The sequence below is a fragment of the Schistosoma haematobium genome, chromosome 1 (assembly GCF_000699445.3).
Source record: "Schistosoma haematobium chromosome 1, whole genome shotgun sequence".
In the NCBI taxonomy this organism is placed as follows: Eukaryota; Metazoa; Platyhelminthes; class Trematoda; order Strigeidida; family Schistosomatidae; genus Schistosoma; species Schistosoma haematobium.
In genome coordinates, this window is record NC_067196.1 from 64,659,365 (window position 1) to 64,679,621 (window position 20,257).

General features: G+C 31.4%; 1 protein-coding gene across 1 annotated transcript in view; it reads right to left on the reverse strand.

The window, feature by feature from the left end:
- Nucleotides 1-6,442: 6,442 nt before the first annotated feature.
- The window catches only part of COL4A1_2 (collagen, type IV, alpha), a 63,383-nt gene continuing 49,568 nt past the window's right edge, over nt 6,443-20,257 (reverse strand). The window contains exons 27-35 of the mRNA XM_051209367.1: nt 17,288-17,431; nt 15,995-16,302; nt 15,519-15,759; nt 14,418-14,525; nt 13,302-13,499; nt 12,148-12,252; nt 10,981-11,718; nt 8,754-9,040; nt 6,443-7,350 (exon numbers count right to left, since the gene is read on the reverse strand). Of these exons, the coding sequence (XP_051074821.1) occupies nt 7,084-7,350; nt 8,754-9,040; nt 10,981-11,718; nt 12,148-12,252; nt 13,302-13,499; nt 14,418-14,525; nt 15,519-15,759; nt 15,995-16,302; nt 17,288-17,431 (2,396 nt within the window). The 3' untranslated portion in view covers nt 6,443-7,083. The remainder of the gene's footprint in view (nt 7,351-8,753; nt 9,041-10,980; nt 11,719-12,147; nt 12,253-13,301; nt 13,500-14,417; nt 14,526-15,518; nt 15,760-15,994; nt 16,303-17,287; nt 17,432-20,257) is intronic.

Here is a 20,257-nt window from a genome sequence, read left to right on the forward strand (position 1 = left end):
TTTGTTCTCTGAGCTGGATGGTTTGGTCATAGATCCTTCATCGTTCTTCTGAACGACATCATCATCACAAATCATCCAGCTCAGAGAACAAAACTCCATCGAAATCGTTCACCTAAACTACAAACCTTTTCTACAATTTCAGATTCATAGTTATTATGGCTGTCTATTTAGTTCATTTAAATTAATAGTTCACGTATTTAATGGCATTTTTAAGATTCCACCACAAATCAATATTCGTCCTGTATATCTGTTACTTGAATAAAAAAAAGAATAGAAAAAGTTTTTTGAAAAAAAATGCTTAAGCTTAAGCAAACATGAAAAGTTTATAATTAACTCATTTTAAGTTAAGTTAGTTAGACCGAAGTTTAATTCATCGATGTACAGTGACTATGCAAGAACAAACTTCATGAACGAAAACAGTTATAGATTGAATAACAGTAGTAACTAACTGAAGTAACTATTCAAGAAATAGAACTTTGTATTTAAAGAAAATCATGATTTATCAGTTATTTACAGAAAAAGTAAAATAGTACAATTGACTGTGAAAAGTAATCCTTTTAAATATTGAAGCTCCATCAACCAAAACATTATAGTTCAAAAGTTAAATTTACATAAAATATACATTTAGCTAATTAATCAAGATCAGTCATAGTTGTGAAACGATATTAGGATCTAATAGTAAACTATGAAAACTGTTTCTACCTCTACAAATTCTGTCATCACGTTCTACATTATTGAATAAACTAATGAAATAATATAGTGATCATTTCTGATACAAAAGCATCTATTTGTGAATATATACTACTGAAAAGTCTCAAAAACAAGATGAAATAGTTACTCAGGACTTTCAAATATGACTAAATCACTTTTAAATAAAGAATAAAGCAAAAAATTAATGCAAGATAAACTGTAGAATATTCTTACTCTGTCTCCTTCTAATCCGGGCAATCCAGGGTCACCACGTTCACCTTGAATTCCATCATCACCCTAAAAGAATAGTAAAAATAACTAGATAAAAAATGGATGATTGTATCTAAGGTTCGACCAGTAATTTAATCATTTCATCAGTAATCTAAATGGATATTTATTCTTTTTTCCAATGTACCGTAAAACTTCAAAAATGTACTGTTGAATGTGTTCGATAAAGAATCTACCTAAAAGTCATTTATTTATTTATTTAAATATGGTAACAACTTTATAACTTCCGAGTTTATTGCTTCTCGAGAAAAAAATGTATTTGTCTGCCTAGCTATGAGAAACGACATTATTAATGTAACAAACTCTAAAACTGTAACCATCTTGTTTATGTGAGAAACACCAATGTAGAGTCAAATGCTTTGTACTAACTTCAACTAGCTAACTAATGCTCCACTTTCAAGTCTTTTGTATATCTGCTTACTTTCAAAATCACGGCAGTTTCTTGTCAAATTCATATTTATTGTATGCATAATACAAACTGTTATCCATGTTTTCTTTACACATTACTAATGATATGTCACAATATTTCATTAAAAACAATTTCTTTAAACATTTGGATGTTTCTTATTTTCTAAATGCTCATAGATAAGTTACATGAAAATCAGTGTGATTTATAAAATTGTTGAGTTTTTTGAATACTTAACTCACTTTTGGACCAACATTACCAGGTTCTCCTTTCGGACCCTAAGGATTAGATAAAAAAAACAAATGGAAGCAAGAATCAACTGCATGATGTACACGTAAATAAAGACAATCATATTTAAAAGCGGAATATAAAAGTATTATAGTACAGACCACATATGTATACAAATATATTGGAAATAATGTGTACATTAGCGACCATTCAACTAATCAAATTACCATTCAGTTTGAAAAGTAAATGAATATCGGCTATTCAGTCAGTTATGGGCTATAGGGGACTTAGGATATATATATATTGAGATGGTGGAGAAGATTTGTAGCTCAGGTGGATGATTTTGGTGGAGTTTGGTTTGGTCGACCAAACCATCCAGCTCAGAGAACAAAACTCCACCAAGATATATATATATATATATATATATATATATATATATTTGCCGAAAACAATATAACGGATAAAATTTTACACATCGTTTCTGAAATTCTCGATTACATGTGTGATTAAAAACAGAACTAACTGGTAGTCCTCGTCTCCCAAATCCAGATTCACCAGGATCACCACGTTCACCATCGATACCAGGCAGTCCTCGGTCACCATCCATACCCTGTCTTCCAGGTTCACCTTTTTCACCTGGATCACCCTAATAAAAAAACACCAATAAAATAAGTTTGAGTGAAGCAGTGGTATAAATATATAGCTGGAGATTTAGTGAATGAACTCTCATATAATAACGGATTTTGAATCGATAATTAGGTTGTCGTGATGCAAAATAAACATAATAAATAAATGTATAAAAACTCGTAAAAATTACAATGAAGAGAAAAGTGAATAACTTTATGTACTACTAGTTCACCATATGAGTGAATCACGTGTGGAGGGAGACAACACTTACTTTTCCTCCAGGGCAACCAGCAATACCTTTGGCACCTTTTTCACCTGTTTCTCCACTCTCACCCTATAAGTAAACAATAAAAATCATTTAAATTTTGTAAATACAAAAATAAATATTTTTCAATACCTAAAACAACTTTTAAAGTGTTAGTCAAAAGAGATATATTCTTGATAGGTTTTTCTTACTTACATGTTCACCATGCATTCCTGGTGAGCCGAAATCCCCTGATGGACCCTGCGAACAAAGAATAAGAAAATAATGGTTCCTATAACATATATAATAATATAAGGTTGAAACAAAAAGATACTGGAATTTCAGTTCAAAAATTTATAAATGAATTAGTTTCATGTAGTTTGTAGTGGTTAGTTGAAGTACACACCGAGTACCAAGAGAAACTACAATAAATTTACATTCAATGTTTTATTTTAAATATCTTTTTTGTTATTGTAGTTTCTAACTCACTCAACCACATAAATAAGAGAGGAAACGCTAAAATACCATAGTTTATAGACCTCAACACGTATAAAACTGGGAGATTCTTGTTACAGAGCTGAATGAATTGATTTATATTAAACAATGATAGATATATGAACAATTATTCGGTGAAAAGAAGCCTATACAATCAAGATCATATGTAAACAGCATAAACCAACTAGGCAACAATTACTTCCTTAAAATACATCAAGTAATTTAGGAAAACAGCAACTACGCAATTTCCATAGTTTTCTTAATAGACTGAAGTTAATGGTAATTTGTATGCTAACCATAAAATTTGTCTAACTTTATCATTAATTTATATTGTCAGTATGTGAATATATTAATTATTAGTCAAACGAAAATAAAAATTTTCCAATGGTTAGCACGACATAACTACATTATCATTCATCTACTTTAGAATGTTGAGCGAGACTATAATTTATGGACGAACCAATCAGGTCTAAGATAATAGGTCTCGGATTTTTGGCGCAAAATTCACTCATCCATTTGGCTAAATAGCGTCTTGGCATTATAGCTGATGTCAGTTCATGATGAGAACCCCAAGTCTAATTACTAACTATCAACTGCAAATCATAATTGTAATTCCTTACACAGGTTTATAACCCACATTTGGTCCAAGATATTAAGTGGATAATCTCAGGGTCAGACTAGCTCAAAGGTCGTCCATAAATTATAGTCTCACCGAATGTTGATATTAATATTGAATTATACTATACAATGTATTACTATGTTAAATATTGATTAAAAATATACTCAAAAATTAAATTAACTTGAAGTTAAAAACAGTGGAAATATAGTGATCCAGATGAATTGGATGAGCTTTTTACTTTCATTGATTCATCATTCATAGTGAATATTAGTGTACAGCTTAAATGCACAAAACAATAATGGTGTCAATTATACAGATATTTATACTTTATACGAATACTCGTTAAAATCTGAATGAACATTTTCCATTGAAGAAGTTCGAACCGGAATCCTAGATGAAACGACGGGCTATTTAAACACAATTTATGTATTTAAGTCATTTATACTGTTTGGGTATCTCAATCGCCATCATCTATTTGATTATTTCATACTGAAACATGTGCGTCACCGGTATAAATAAATGAATTATAACCCTTCTTTATACTTACTCTTTCTCCAACAGGACCATCAACTCCATCTTGTCCAGGATCACCTTTCATACCTCTTAGTCCCGGTGGTCCTTGTTCACCTGGATAACCTTTAGGACCGATAGGTCCAGGTGGACCTCGAGGGCCTGGGTCACCCTAAATACAAGATTTTAAAAAGTTCGAAAGAAAAATAAGTTTCTCAATAACAATTAATATAAATGAAAATTCATTTGATAAATTTGCTTACCTGTGGTCCTTGTGGTCCAAAACATCTGCAAAAATTGTAATCACATCTTACGGAACAATCGATATCTCGACGAAATTGCTGAAAATACATAAATGAAAATAAAACTTTATTCATTTAATAAACTACATACCGATTGTGCAAAAGGAATTCCACTGAAGGTAATGAACGTGACCAGAAATATAAATGTCCTATAATGAAAGAAAACGAAACGATCGGAATGAATAGAAATTAAATTAAGCAGTGAATTTTGGTGTTGGTTTAATTTTTTTCTACATATAAACTTACAAAAGTTTTGCTCTGATATAATGAAGATCAATATTGTTTGCCTGTTTCTGTCGTGACAGCAACAGCATATGCATTGGTCTGGATTCTGTTATCAATAGTAATATTCTACACGTATATAGAAAACAAGACAATAAAAAATATCAATTCTTATCATAGACAGAAAATTTTACTACTTAATTAAATCATGAAATAATGAAAAAGACCTTATCGTTCAGCAGATCTTTTTGGTAATGTTGGATTATTTGAGATGTCGACTTAGATTTGATATATCAACCTATACGAGCAAGGTTACCTACTCACATGATCACAAGCTAACCTAATAAGACAAACCACATATATGTAGATCCATGTGAAGAAAATAAACTCTGAGAAGTCAATTAATAATAGCTATGTGGTAAGAATGCATTTATTCGGCACTTGTGGAGTAGTTTTAAAAAAGTTCACTTATATTTCAACCAGATTCCGACACAATAGCTCATAATGACACTAGAAGCTCATTAATAAAGCCAACTAACTCAGAAAACAAAAAAGGGATTAAAAGCGGGGATTTTTTTATCCGATTTAGGTGTCAAAGATAACTTGAATTAAAATATGTACCAAATAAGAGACTTATAGTAATGTGTAAAGTCGCACACTAACACAGAATGAGAAATAATATCATGTTTGATATGATTATATATGAGTATATTCTCGTAATGAATAACGAGTGAAAAACAATAGTGAGTTCAGATAACTCAAACAAGACATGTATATCCCACCTCATTAGTGGATCATAGTCTATTAAGTCTGTATCTAGAACAAGCATCTATGTATGCTGGGAAGTATAAGTTCCCATTTCGATCAATATTAAGAGAGGATATTATAGACGTATAGACGTATAGATTTAAGAATTATGTACAAACTTGGGACCATGAGTATCATAACCTTTCGAAGTTTGATTTAAAAATTTCTATTAAATTCATTTGACAGAACTTAGTATAATAGTTTAATGTTACTGTTTCGTATCTATTAGTACCATGAATGGTAGTTTCATTCACAGAAAATTCCAGCTTTTAAAGTGATAAATTTCTTGACATTTAATTTGAATGTTACATCCAATAACCTTTGAAATTAAATGATAGAATGACTAAATTAAAAATCAAATTACAGCTGACAATATCAGATATTACATTTCAGTATAGAATCTCAAAAGCAGAAAGGTTATTTTTACACTAACTAATGATAGTGACCTCCATATATGGCGAGAACTACTTATATCCACATAAGTAGTATATAACAACGGTCAGACATAAAATGTATCTCAGTAGAAGATCGAGAAGGAAAGAACAGCAACGGAGAGCAACTGGTATGAAAATGCATGAACAATGAAATCTAAGATGATGGACAAAAGAAACCTTCCATTTTTGAGACAATTGATTGAAATTTTGCGAATTAACTATTTAATGTATAGTTCTCAGATTTTAGTGAGATATTCTGTAATTTTGTGCTCAAATGCATTCGATTGTCCACACTTGTGTTCTTTGTTCACTAAACATATTGAAATGGGATAAAACTGACAGGGCGTAGAACATCTTCAATATTACTACTACTAAAATGTCTATGAAACTAAGTTATTTCAGTATTTATAATTAGATTTTTCTTAATAAAATATATAAATATTTACGGTAAACTAACTAACTTTAAACATAAACTACTTATAAAATGTTTAAATTCGAAAAATACTACTTAAATAAATCATACATTCATTCACATACATAGTTTAGAAAGAAAAAAATTATTAAATTACAGTAAAAACCTTTATTATTACTACTAAATATTATCAATATAATTCATAATATGAAAGAATCTGTATGTGAATATTGTTATAAATATTTCAAAAGATTAAATATTGATCATTCTTCTATATCATATTGTATTTCATATATATCATGCTTATTATGACTAAAATCGAATATGGCGCTTTTAAATTTTTGTTTTAAACAAAAAATTTAAAATCAAAATCAATAAGCACATATAAGCAAAGATATTTCTGTTTTTCTTTATTAAAAAAAGCGTGTCATTTTCAATAAAACGAATAATAATACAGAATAAATTCAAAAAAAAAATTAAAGGGTATCAACATCAAGTAGCCTATTTAAACAAAAGAATATAAAATGGAGAAAAAAACAAATTAACTTTTAAAATAACCAGGTAATAATGAATAAAAATTGTTAGTTGAAAGAAAATTTTTAGAAAGAATGAAAAACAGAAAGAAAAATATAATAAGAAATGGAGTATATATGGATATAAATGTTGAAGATTAATTAACCTGTCGACATGATATTATTCTTTCATTTATTTTATTTCCTATCATTTATAGTTTTTGAAACAACAAATGTATATACTCTGTATGTATATTTATTCATCTATGGATATGAGTACTATTTATTTAAGCAGGGATTTTCATACAGACTCGACATTTACTAACATTATTCAAAACTGGCCCTTCAGCTGCTTTCATAACAAAACCTACTGGTTTCTCAAATTGTGTAATGTTTGGATTAAGAGCCCTTAAATAATAAACTTTTGCATCTGACCAATAATGGCACATTCCTACATTATTATTACATTCAATAACTGGTGAATAACGAAAATGTTCCATACAGCTTCCAGGTGAAGATAATTGTTGACCTCCACCATGAGCACCAGAAGTATGCTAGAAATAATTATAAAGAGATGAAGTAAAAGCATAGTTAAACTATTTTAAAAGTATATTTGAAAGAATTATTACAAATATTCATTTAATAAAAGGAACATATCAATTAGAACAAGAACGCTAAACCCAAAACTGAACTATGGGTACAATGGGTTATGTTGAGTGATTTTTAAAGATGACAATTCGAATATAGATCTAGTCAAGGTTTAGCAAACACTGGAAAAAAAAACAAAAAATGGTGGACAATTGTTACATTCTATTTTTCATCCTCCCCATGAGTGAAACAATTTATTCCACATCAGCGGTTGGAAAATATGGTTCTCGTCGTAGTACTCAAAGCTATTAAGTTCAATCTTATATGAGGTTATGTTTACATATTACTAATTCAGGAAGTGAGGGGAGACAGATATCCCTAGTTTTCAATGGTCCGTTACCTGGTGTCACTCTGCATTATTGATGGAATATTACTTTTAACCAGTTTCTTCCCTTTAACAGACAAAATTTTTACTGTGATGTTAGGTAGTTGGGGGTAGTCGGCAGGAACTCCTGGTTTTGCGTTAATTAGTACTCGCCACTGAGGTTTATCTAAAACCTTAAGGCAATGATGCTCCCTGTAAGATTTGAACCGAGGTTACCCATTTTCATAATCCGAGATTTTGCGACTGAGTTATTCGAATCAAGCGATGTTGAGTTATTCAGACTAGTGACCACTATTTGACATGATCGGTAAAATTTGATCCGAACTAAGAACTTGATAAAAATGACATTTGTTATTATTCAGTGACTGAACAATCTAAAGCTTATGCTGATTAAAGCAGTTGAGGAGATAATATGATCTAATCAAAAGACTTTGAAATTAATGGATATCACTGTTACTTGTTTATGTCAAGTACATATTGATTACGATATCTAGCATATGAATAAAACATCATTGACTTAAATCTTAAACAGCTGATGGAATGAAAGTACATTACAAGTGAAAGGAGTAAATATAAAGTTTTATTCATTTACAAATGAATTAATATACATCCCAAATAGATTTACTCAAACTTCACTAATTTCTTAACCTTTGATAAGTAATCTAAAAACAACTAAATTTCGAATGTAATCCTTATCACCAAATGATATTCTTTTTTCCAAGAGAAAATTTTCTCCCTGGACAAATAATGGGACTATGTTAAATGCAGAAAAGTAAATATTCATGGTTATGTTTTGTGTCTAAATGAGCTGGAAACCGTAGAAAACCCTCCATTCTAGAAATAAAGAAAACTTTCTGAATGTATTAATTCAAATCATTATTTCATAATCAAATCGAGAAATTACGTCGATTTTAAAAGGTGATGATTGATTTCTATCGATTTCCTTTACCGTCTTAGGAATTCCGAAAATATCAAATAACTTACAAGTATTAAACTAACACCTGTCCACAATTCAGTCCAAGTATTCGGACATGGTTGTAATGTTTCACCTTGACTGTGAAAAGCAAACACATGTGCAGGAGCTTCACAGACTACACATCTAGCAATTTGATCAGCCGTTTGATCTACTGGAATCGGTTGTTCAGATCGAGGTACCAATGTGGCCAACCAGTAGGATCGTTCATGCCTCATACTTGATTGACAAGTTGTATCTCTTTCACATTGAGTCATTGGTAATGAACTGAACTTTGACAAACATGAACTTGGTGTACCTAAATATGAATTTTGAAAAGTCCATTTGTATCAAAAAAATACGATTAACCAATTACTCGACTGTAAATGCTGTTTTTTAGTTTAAAATACTGAAGGCCGACTATTGGAGACAGCTCAGGAATCTTATTTTCAGGAACGATTTGACAAGCTAATTAATATTCACCGTTTAACATGTGACCTAAAGAATATTAGTCCCATACTAAGATAGTATACATATTATACTAGATTTTTAAATTTAGAAAAAACTTGAAAGGGTGTTAGTGGTCACTTCCCATTTTCATTTTCATTTCAGTCTATATATTTCTAACTTTGACACGAGTAAGAAATATTTCACCAAATAATTATACAACGAATAGAATGATACAATGAAACAGAGCTATATGAAGTGTCAGTATGGGAGAAGGAAATGACCGATTGATTAAAAACAACAGGTACACCATTAAGAAGTAAATTATTTTTGTGAAAAATCTCAGCCATAGAACTTAAAACGAATTCAGCGTTTCCGTCGGCATTCTGGTCCAAGTTTTTCCAAGGGAAATAATCAAATATCAAAATTCTCAACTATAAATACATCGTTCACATATTAACTGTATACTAAACGAATTGTCTAATAATGTTAACAATGATGATAGTGAGATTTGTCACTGGGTGTATGAATCAGTTAATGTGAAGAAATTGTGTGTGGATCTGATGTGAGAAACTTCAATGTGTCTAAAGCGCCTCATTTTGATAGATATTGTAAATCGAATGCCACAGCATGTAAAAAATGAAAACAAATAAACAGTTAATGTAAGTTTGTGTTGTTGTATTAAACCAGCTAATTGTTTATTGTATGTTCAAATAAATTAAATGATTAGAACAAATAAAAGTAGTCATTGTTGTCCACATGATAAAAGACTAATTGAAAAAAATAAAATGTAAAATGAAATTCAGATTCTCCTACTAATTAATAGTTATCATGGGATAGCTGATTATATTCCATCTCTCCTATTTTGATCAATTGAGTTTACCCATATATGTCAGACTTTAGCTCTCTTTCCATACAATACAAAATCTTTTTGAAAGACCATTATGCTATTGAAATCAATTGGATATCCAGAATCTGTTGAATTCAATGCTATCGATGACTTGTTTTCTGATGTTTGTTTTTGAAATCACTATTGATTTCATCGTTGACTTATTTAACATTAATTACATTACCCTTGTGGTGTGAGATTCTTATATCCACATAAGTAGTATATAACAACGGTCAGACATAAAATGTATCTCAGTAGAAGATCGAGAAGGAAAGAACAGCAACGGAGAGCAACTGGTATGAAAATGCATGAACAATGAAATCTAAGATGATGGACAAAAGAAACCTTCCATTTTTGAGACAATTGATTGAAATTTTGCGAATTAACTATTTAATGTATAGTTCTCAGATTTTAGTGAAATATTCTGTAATTTTGTGCTCAAATGCATTCGATTGTCCCCACTTGTGTTCTTGTTCACTACACTCTGTTGAACACATACTATAATATAAAATGAATTTCTCCAACAACAATTAATGTTATTAACTACAAGAAATATATTTGAACTTAATTAGGTTTATTTATGTTGGGAGAGATAAAAAAACAACTACTTTTTGCCTTTAAAGTACATATTCATCTGAACTATAAATCCATTGATTGTTAATATTTTTCCAATGTAAAGTGATTCGTAAAATCAACAATGATTGTCAATACACAGGCTGATTTCATTTATAAATTTAGGAAATATTACAATTTACAGAATATTTTTATACCAGTTCAAATTCTCTAGGATGATAATATGCCTAGTTATTCTGAGTGTACATGAGAAACATACTCATATATGGCTTAATAGTCTGACAGAGAAACAATTTTATAAAAAAAATGCCACAGGATGTATTTTATCCATGTAATTTGGATTGCTTTACCTAAATCCATACTGACTAAATCATCCACACCTCCTCCCATAACGTAGCTGTAACCAGTGAACAGTTTATTAGTCCCAGTTGGACATGTAAGGTCATCGACAAACGGCGTCTGGTAATGACGAGCAAATAATATAGAGGAGTAATTTGTTTGACCTGGTTGTCCCTTCTCACCATTTTTACCTTTGGGGCCAACATCACCGAGAGGACCAGGAGGTCCAACTTCTCCAATATCTCCACGCTCCCCTACATCACCTACTTCACCTCTCTCACCCTCTACTAGTCCAGGTTGACCTTTTTCTCCTTTTTCACCAATATCTCCATCATCCCCCACTTCACCATCAGGACCCGGGTCTCCTTGTTCTCCAAGAGCTCCATTTTCCCCAGGATCACCTATTTCACCAAGCTCCCCTCTTGTTGCAACTCCTTGAGCTCCCTTTGGACCCTGGATACCAGCTTCTCCCATTTCGCCTTGATCACCAGTTTGTCCACGATTCCCTGACGGACCTTGATCTCCAGAAAACCCTTTTGGTCCCATAATACCATCAATTCCATCTATTCCTGATGAACCTTGTGATCCCTGTATACCTTTTTCTCCATCGTAACCAGGAAGACCTTGCACACCTCCCACCCCCGGATCCCCAATATCTCCTGGTATTCCTCGTTCTCCTTTCATTCCTGGCTCACCAGTAAGAGCGGCCAAACCTGAAGGGCCTTCAGGACCTTGATCACCTGGTTCTCCTGGAAGGTAGTAAGAATAACGCTATTTTAATAATGTTATCAATAAATAATTACTTCATTTAAAATAATAGTGAGATCTGGTGCTAAGAGCTATAGCTCAGTAGAAAACAACGTATCACTTACCCTTGTCTACCGTTTATTTGATAAACTGATTTTTAATTTCAGTATAATGAGCTGAACATACCATCATTTATGAAACAGATTTTCTTATCACCACTGTTACTCAATCTTAAAAGGAAAATAACTCAAATGACTGAGTATTTTAACCAAATTCACAAAGAATTAGAGAGATTAATGTATTTATAGTTATCCTGTAAAGATCTATGGGCACTTGATTAAAGTATCTCCTGCAGAAAGCATTTCGCTATACATCCATAATATAATATTAGGGGCATAAGTAAATAGACATAAAAAATAGATCATCAATACCTGCTTCTCCAGGTAGACCGATGTGTCCAGTATCACCAAGTTCCCCTGGTGCTCCAATTACTCCAACCCCTGGTGGACCATCTTTACCACGTAGCCCAGGTAGTCCTTTTTATAGAATGAAAGAACATTGTTATTTTGTTTAAAATAATCCGCATACTCTACAACTGAAAGTACATTGTTAATTAATAAAACTAAATCAACGAACCCAGAGGAATACTAAAAATACTCGAATGCCTAGTAATTATCAATATTCATGCTAAAAGATATATACTTAATGACAGTGAATTCATCATCGTACGTATATTACCATAACTGCTAATGTGGAAAGAATGACATCGGCTGTACTTTGGTATCGTAATCTTTGGGTGCTCACCAACTTTTATATATGGTAGGGATAGAAAAAATATCATGTTCGTAGTGTGCTCTTTTTCTTCATCTTATAGATGGTAAGTATCATAACGAGATAGAAATGTTTTCTATTTCAAACCAAGTACCGAATAGTTTACCAGAAAACCCAAAATTAGCCCTCTACTACATAACGAAGACCATCAGGATCAACTAGAAAAACCAAGCTTGTATGTTCCAAGCAGATATATCGAGATACTTTGTTTGATCTAGCGAAAAACAGTATTATAATACTACTTAAGCAAAAAATTATAAACACTCACCATTAATCTCTTCTACGTTTAGTTCTTCCGAACCCTCTTCCTATCAAAGTATCAGTCAATTTTTCTTTAGTTCACATGCGATCGTTATTTCTATTATCATATTAACAACAACATGCCATTTCTCAGTTTAGGACTATATTCATACAACTTTACTCATTGGCTTAATGTTCTTACTTATAGTGATGCGACCTTTCAACTTTACCAATGACTGATCTTGTATATCTTTAAGTCTCAAGAAATATACAAACTATTATTTCCAATATATAAAGCCAGGCAAAAATTGATCATGAAGTTTCTTTGTAAATATGCTAACGTTTTTCTGTTTGATGTCTCTGTTTTCCAAAAGAAGCGGTTCGATGTTAGACGGGATGGAATGACAGCTAAAAAAATGGTAGTGATAAATTACAGATGTTTTTAATTGATCAACATTAAGGATTAATGAGCTGTCACTACCAAATTAATATATATTCCTAAAATTCTACAAACCTTGATCGCCAGGTGGTCCCTGTGGTCCAGGTAACCCCAGTGGGCCTAGTCGACCTTGTTGACCTTTCGGCCCAATGGAACAGTTTTTGGCGGCTTCACCTGAATCACCTCTAAGACCTGGTCCGCCTTTTTCTCCCTCTGGTCCATATACTCCTATCATACCAACATCTCCTTCCGAACCTTGCTCTCCGATTGGACCTTAAATACAGTGAGTAGAAAGCAGAAAATACCATGACCAAATACTTGTAAAAACAAAAAACAGTTACTAAAGATATATCTATTGTTACTGGTAATGCGAAATAGCTTTATATTTTCAGGTAACTGTGATAAATAATTTGATTAATTTAGATGAAATTAAGTGAATTCAAGAAGTTATATTCAAGATAATGGCTGAGTGGTATAATCCAAATGAATAAGCTAAAGCATTGTCTGGAATAATTTTTCATATGATTACTTTGATAATAAATGAAAATATTTCAATATCTGATAAGGTAACTTAAATAAAACAATCTATCTCTCGATATCTTGCAAAGTATACGTCAATTAGTGTCTTTCATACTAATGGTTTTGTTTTTAAAATGACCGTATGATTTGATGGGAAATTCTGAGTACAATTTCTTGTATAAAATTTTCCTAATCTGACAAGTTCAACGTTTTAGAAAGTTTAGAAAATTAAATCCCTGGAGTAATTGTGAAGATTTTGTATGTATTAATACTATCGTAAGCTTAAGTATGGATTATAGAGTCTGGATCACGATGAAAATAAACAAGTAACACAGAATACATCGCTTGGCCTCAATGGCGGATAGACTATATGATTAAGCATATTCATGAGTATGATAAACAAGTATGAAACAGATGATTGTTCCTATCATTTATTAATAAATAGTATGAGCAAGAAATTCTCCTTAAAGAATATGACTAATAAGTAAAATCACTTGACTTGAAACCAGTAGATTGCGAGTTTAAGCTCTGTCTCATATAATCCGATCTCGACAGTTGCATTGTATGATTATCCCTCATACAAAATATTTGGCTTAGAGCTAAGATACATAGATAAATCATTTCAAATATTCAGTTAATTAAATACTGTGCTTATCTGCTGAATTACATTACCTTCGTTTCCTTCAGGTCCTATATCACCTTCTAAACCAGGTGTTCCGATTTCTCCAGTCTCACCAGTTGGTCCTTCATCACCTTGATCACCTTCTTCACCGGGTATACCTTGAAATGTCATACATATTATAACATTTTTAAAATATGGAGTTAGTAATAAATGATTATTGAATTTGTCAAATCAAATGAAATAACATTGAGTAAATAAAAAAGGCAATTGACTAATAATATATGTTAAAGTTAAATTGCTAGAAATAGACTATTCAATAGACTCTGTCAATATAAACTAACATTTTTAGAATTGTTTTGATTTATAATGAATAGCATGAGAAATAGAACTGGTAACTTATACACCACTTTAGAGTTTAAAACAGCCAATACAAACTTTCCAACTTATAACCCCAAAAATGAGAATTTTAACGGTATATTTTAGAATTACTGGAAGCAAGATGAACTAGAACAGATTAGTTGATTTATATGATTATAGGATTCGGATATAAACCATTATAATTGAACGATATTAAAGGTGAAATTAACATGTTAATCCAATCGAAATTAGTGAGTTACATAGACGATACTCGTGTTTGTTTAAATGTGGAAAATTGTCCGCTTCTACCCAATTAATCATACTCAAGTATAGTTTAAGGACAGACAAATAACTACTAAAAGCTTTAAATCTAAAATATGAGTCCTATTGTCTAGGAGAAGGTTATGAGCGAAGAAATGGTCTATAAGATTAGGACAAACAATAATTAGAACCTTTTTATCTTTCAGAAACTTATCAAAAAATATTACTAAACATAAAAACTGGTATTACATTGTTAACCAGACTAAAAATGATCACAAAAGTGGAACAGGCAAAGAATTTCAGTTTGAGGAAAGCAAAGCAAACTTCACTAACTCTATAGATCACAATCGAGATTAAGTAAACGTAACATATATTGTTCGATTTTATGGATGATTATTATTTTAATAAAGACTTTGAAATATAAAAACATTGATTATTGTAATTTCTAGGCATAAATATCCAAAAAAATGAATACTTATTTTAAATAACCGATGTCAATATGACACATAACCATCAATTTTAGTTCTACAGACCTGATTCTCCTTGTTCCCCTAAGTCACCAGCTTGACCTTCTACTCCTTGAGGTCCTTCCAGTCCCTCCCTCCCTTTGAGTCCAGCAGTCGTATTACCGGGAGGACCAATATCACCTGCTTCCCCCCTATCCCCTTTTTCACCATCTGGACCCAGCTCACCCTCAGAACCAACGTTTCCTTTGGCTCCTCTACTACCCTCTGCACCAACATTCCCGACTTTACCGCGTGGACCACGTGAACCCTGAAGTGAAAAAAACCTTGGTTAGTAGTTAATCTGATGGTTGTTAAATTTACCGTATATTTTTAAAGCACTATTTTTTAATTAAAATATCTTATAAGTTAGGTGACATTTTAGACCCCATATATTGTTAAAACAAACTACATGATTGGCTTAAAACTATAAAATACTCTCACGATTATGTCATTCTCAATAAAGAAAAGTAACAAATGGTTTTACTTAAAAAGAAAATCCCTACCTTTGACCCAGGCTCCCCCACTAAACCTTCATCACCTTTTAGCCCAGGTTCTCCATCGTTACCATCTAACCCAGGTTCACCTAACTGACCATCTTCACCGGGTTGTCCAGGTTCCCCTTTGATACCGGGTAGAGTTTCAGCGGTAGGACCTGTTTCACCAACTTCTCCAGGTGGACCAGGTTCACCCTTCTCACCTTGTTCTCCCTGAGTTCCATCTGGCCCAGTATCTCCTCGTTCACCTTCCACAAACTCCCCACTCGGTCCAGGATCACCAGTTGGACCCTGAGAACCATCCGCACCCTGTGGGCCTACAATGCAATAGTCCAGATGAATGATCAACGTACATTATACGCAGATAAATTGACTTCGCAGCACACTTTTGAAGTGATTCATTAAAAATCAGTGGATGAAACCCATGTGAAAATTACATAGCAATTCAATTGTATATATACTAATTAGATTATCAAGATTTTGTTGGTGTCAAACAGTACTTAAAAATCTTTGGAAACTAGATGATTGATTTTCACTGTAGTTATCTATGTAGGACACCTTGCAAATAATATGCTTCTATTGTAATTACTTCTAGTTTGTAAACAGTGATTCATCTTAGGATACATAATTACCTTTCATTTACGGAAATGTTGTTATGACGTTAATTAATTTTTATTATAATACTCCAAAAGTTATTGCTGGATTGAATAATTAGAAAAAATATTCACTTCGTACTCGTAGGCTTCTTAAAAGTGGGTAACCTGTAAAGATTTCATAAAAATTAATACAATGATAAATCTTGAATTAGTTTAAAATTTTTTTTGAAATCATGAATCGATTTCAGTTAGACCACCATTGAAAACGTGGAAGTATTGAACGGGCGTTTCATCCAAATGTGGAATCCTCAACAGTGTGTGTCCACGATCCCGTAATCGAGCCCTAACTTAAATCGATTCATAATTTCAATGAAATTAAACAATTTCTATAACCCTATACTGAAAATAATTTATGAATGTTGACGTATATAGAAAACAAATATTTGAACAATGGTTAAACTCAAACTAATGACCTTCAAGCTATATATATTAAGCACTTAAGCTTTTAAAATAATATTATTATTCTATAAGCTTTAGTTATATTAACTACTCCTGTTAACCATTTACATTTTTCGTAATGAAATTGTTCGTTAATTTTACGAACTATACAAGATCCTCTAAAATGAAACTAAGTGTTCTTGTTTTAGAATGGTGAAAAAGTCATACAGTAATGAAAATGAAAATCGTTATGTAAACTTGATTTTACCTTGTGGGCCAATATCTCCAGTTTCACCCTCTGGACCAGGAGAGCCCTTTTCACCTATATCACCCATACTACCTGGTTCACCTTTTTCTCCAGTAATACCACGAATACCTTCTATTCCTATATCGCCAATCTCACCATGTTCTCCTAAAAATCAACACGCAAAGAAAAAAAAAAACAACAAAACGGTGTTATTTCACACAAATATATATATGTGTAAATACGATCTACTATATAATGATGGTTAAAACAATTAAAAGTAGTGGAGAAATTCATTACAACAATATTTAAATTAAAGTTAATTATTTCATTAAGGATAATTTTCATTCATCAACATACAGTTGATTACCTACAATTATGTAACATAAAGAAAATGAGAGAACAACCTATCTGTGTTACCGATTAATTATTATTTCTGATTATTTTTTTCTTTCTGAAGCTGATATTACTAAACATTTCACAGCATTCAAAATGTAAAAAGATTAATCTTCTTAATGTCTGTTCAACTAAATCATCATTTACTTTATTTCTATTTATTGTACACTTAACTTACTGTTCATTACATTTATACTGTTGTCTAGTTCGTAAGATAATCAAATAATCGTTTGTTTCAACTAAATATTGTGATTGATTTCCTTTTGTTATTGAAAGTGTATGATGAAATTTGTACATTTTGTTTAGTATGATAAGTTTCCAAGTGAATAAATATCATAACCAATTATATAATTTATATACAATTCATTCAATTCACCTAATCAGATTTTCAAATGTTTCGTAAACTTTCAAAAAACGTTTTTTTTAGTATTCCTTTAATTTGTAAACTGTTTGTTTGTATGTCTCTATAACGATTAAATATATAGTTAAGATATAAAGTCGAATAGCTCAATTAAAACCCATGTCTACATCTAATATAAAACTATTGAATTCCAAACAACTTAATAAAAGTTATCTACAAATTTATTAAGTCAACTTGGACGATAAACAACATTTGTAGTGGACAACAACACAAGATTGATCTAAATTCAGCTTTTGTAGTGCTGTATAAAAGTGTAAAAGGGCGTATACTAAGGTTTATTGAAGCCTTAGCCATACGAAAATTCAAACCCCCTTTATGTGTTCGAACACAGTTTGTTCTTACCTTAAACCTACCCTGGCTTATTATGCAGAGTGATTAGGTTTCAAATTGTGTTCACATTATTATTATTATTACTCTTATCATTATCCTTATCTCCTCTTACCCCGTTTCCTGCCTAGTTGACCTTTTATTTTTATATATAAATGCTCTTAACAAGTATATGTGTGACCAGATTGTTCGAAGTGTATTGCGCTAATATATCACATAGTTCTGATAATCTTCGTCTTCTAAATCATTATCGAAATTTATCAAAGGGACTAATTGTTTTAAATAGTTAATTTGCAAAATTTCAATCAATTGTCTCAAACTTGAATGTTCCTTTTGTCGATCGTCTTAGATTTCATTGTTCATGCATTTTCATACTGATTGCTCTCTGTTGCCGTTCTTTCCTTCTCGATATTCCACTGAAATACATTTTATGTCTGACCATCGTTCTATACTACTTATGTGGATACAAGTAGCTCATATCACATATTGACTAGATGTGGATATTTTCGGAGATTTCAATGAAGTTCAATGTTCACTAAAAGTTTCCAATTAAAATAATCTGGACGAGTTTTTTAAATTACATAAGTAAGAATGAGTAAATACAATTTTGACTGATTTTATTGCAAATTTCATTTAAAGCATAAAAAATTGACCATGATAACTTTGGCATCCAAATGATGACGATTATTTGTATTTAGATTAGTACAGTATAATTAACCTTAAGTCAATTAGCTTTTGTGTTGACATGGTCGTAAGATCATCGAAAATCGCTCCATATCATTTGAATCAACTGAATTCGATAATAAATTGATTAGGTTAACTTTTCATTTCCGTAGTTCAGGAGTTAAAAAGAATATATCAAGTCAGCACTAACTACTCACCTTGAAAGTTATCTGATTTTGCATATATTTCTCTGTTAAAAATCAGATGATTGTCAAATAATAATTGTTTTCAGGGTTTTTAAAATAATTATAAAAGTAATTAGTGATTTTATTCCCTTCGTAAACTCCTCAATGCTGAATTCCTGGAACTCGTTAGACTAAATTGAACGTAGTACTTATACTTTTATTATTTGCGAATTTTCATCCAATAATTATGATAATTATGGGAAATATGAATTAACCGACTTAATTACAGATTAACAAAATTGTTTACAAAGACTCATCAATCTGGATTATGTTTTTTTAACGTTTGAAAATTATACAATAAGATAAACAAAATGTAAGATTTCCGAGGTTACTATTAAAAGGAGATAGAACTCGAACATTATTAAAACTATAAATCAGTCCGAAAGTCGATTTACAACTATTTTCTTGTGAGAGAGAGATAGGGGGAGCAACATTAAAAGTCAACTAGCCTTATTGGTTGCACGAGTAAAAATTCTACATTTGAACACTAATAGAAAAAACAAGAAACGAGAACAATCAGATCTAAGGGAAAAGTATGTTATAATTACGGTTATGAGGCGTCAAGAGTGACCTTCAATCAAACCAACTAAACACTGTCCATTCAGATTACAGGTTTTGTGAGATTCATGTTGCAAATCAAAATGATAAACTTACAAAAGATTTATGGTTTTAGCGCGATTAATGAACTTATTAGGTCTCTATGTTTGTAATCACGCTAGAAATCCTTATATCCTTAATCCTAACTCATAACCCTAACACTTTATTGGGCAAACGCATCATCATTCAATCCATCCGAAATCTAATCGAAAAGATAATATAAATAATTAAATATCCGCAACGATGCTTTAAATCCACACCAATCTTTCATATCATCTAACTTAATTTGGTAGGTCATTTATGACCGTCAGAATAATATACTTTTACCTTCATCAGGCGATTTAT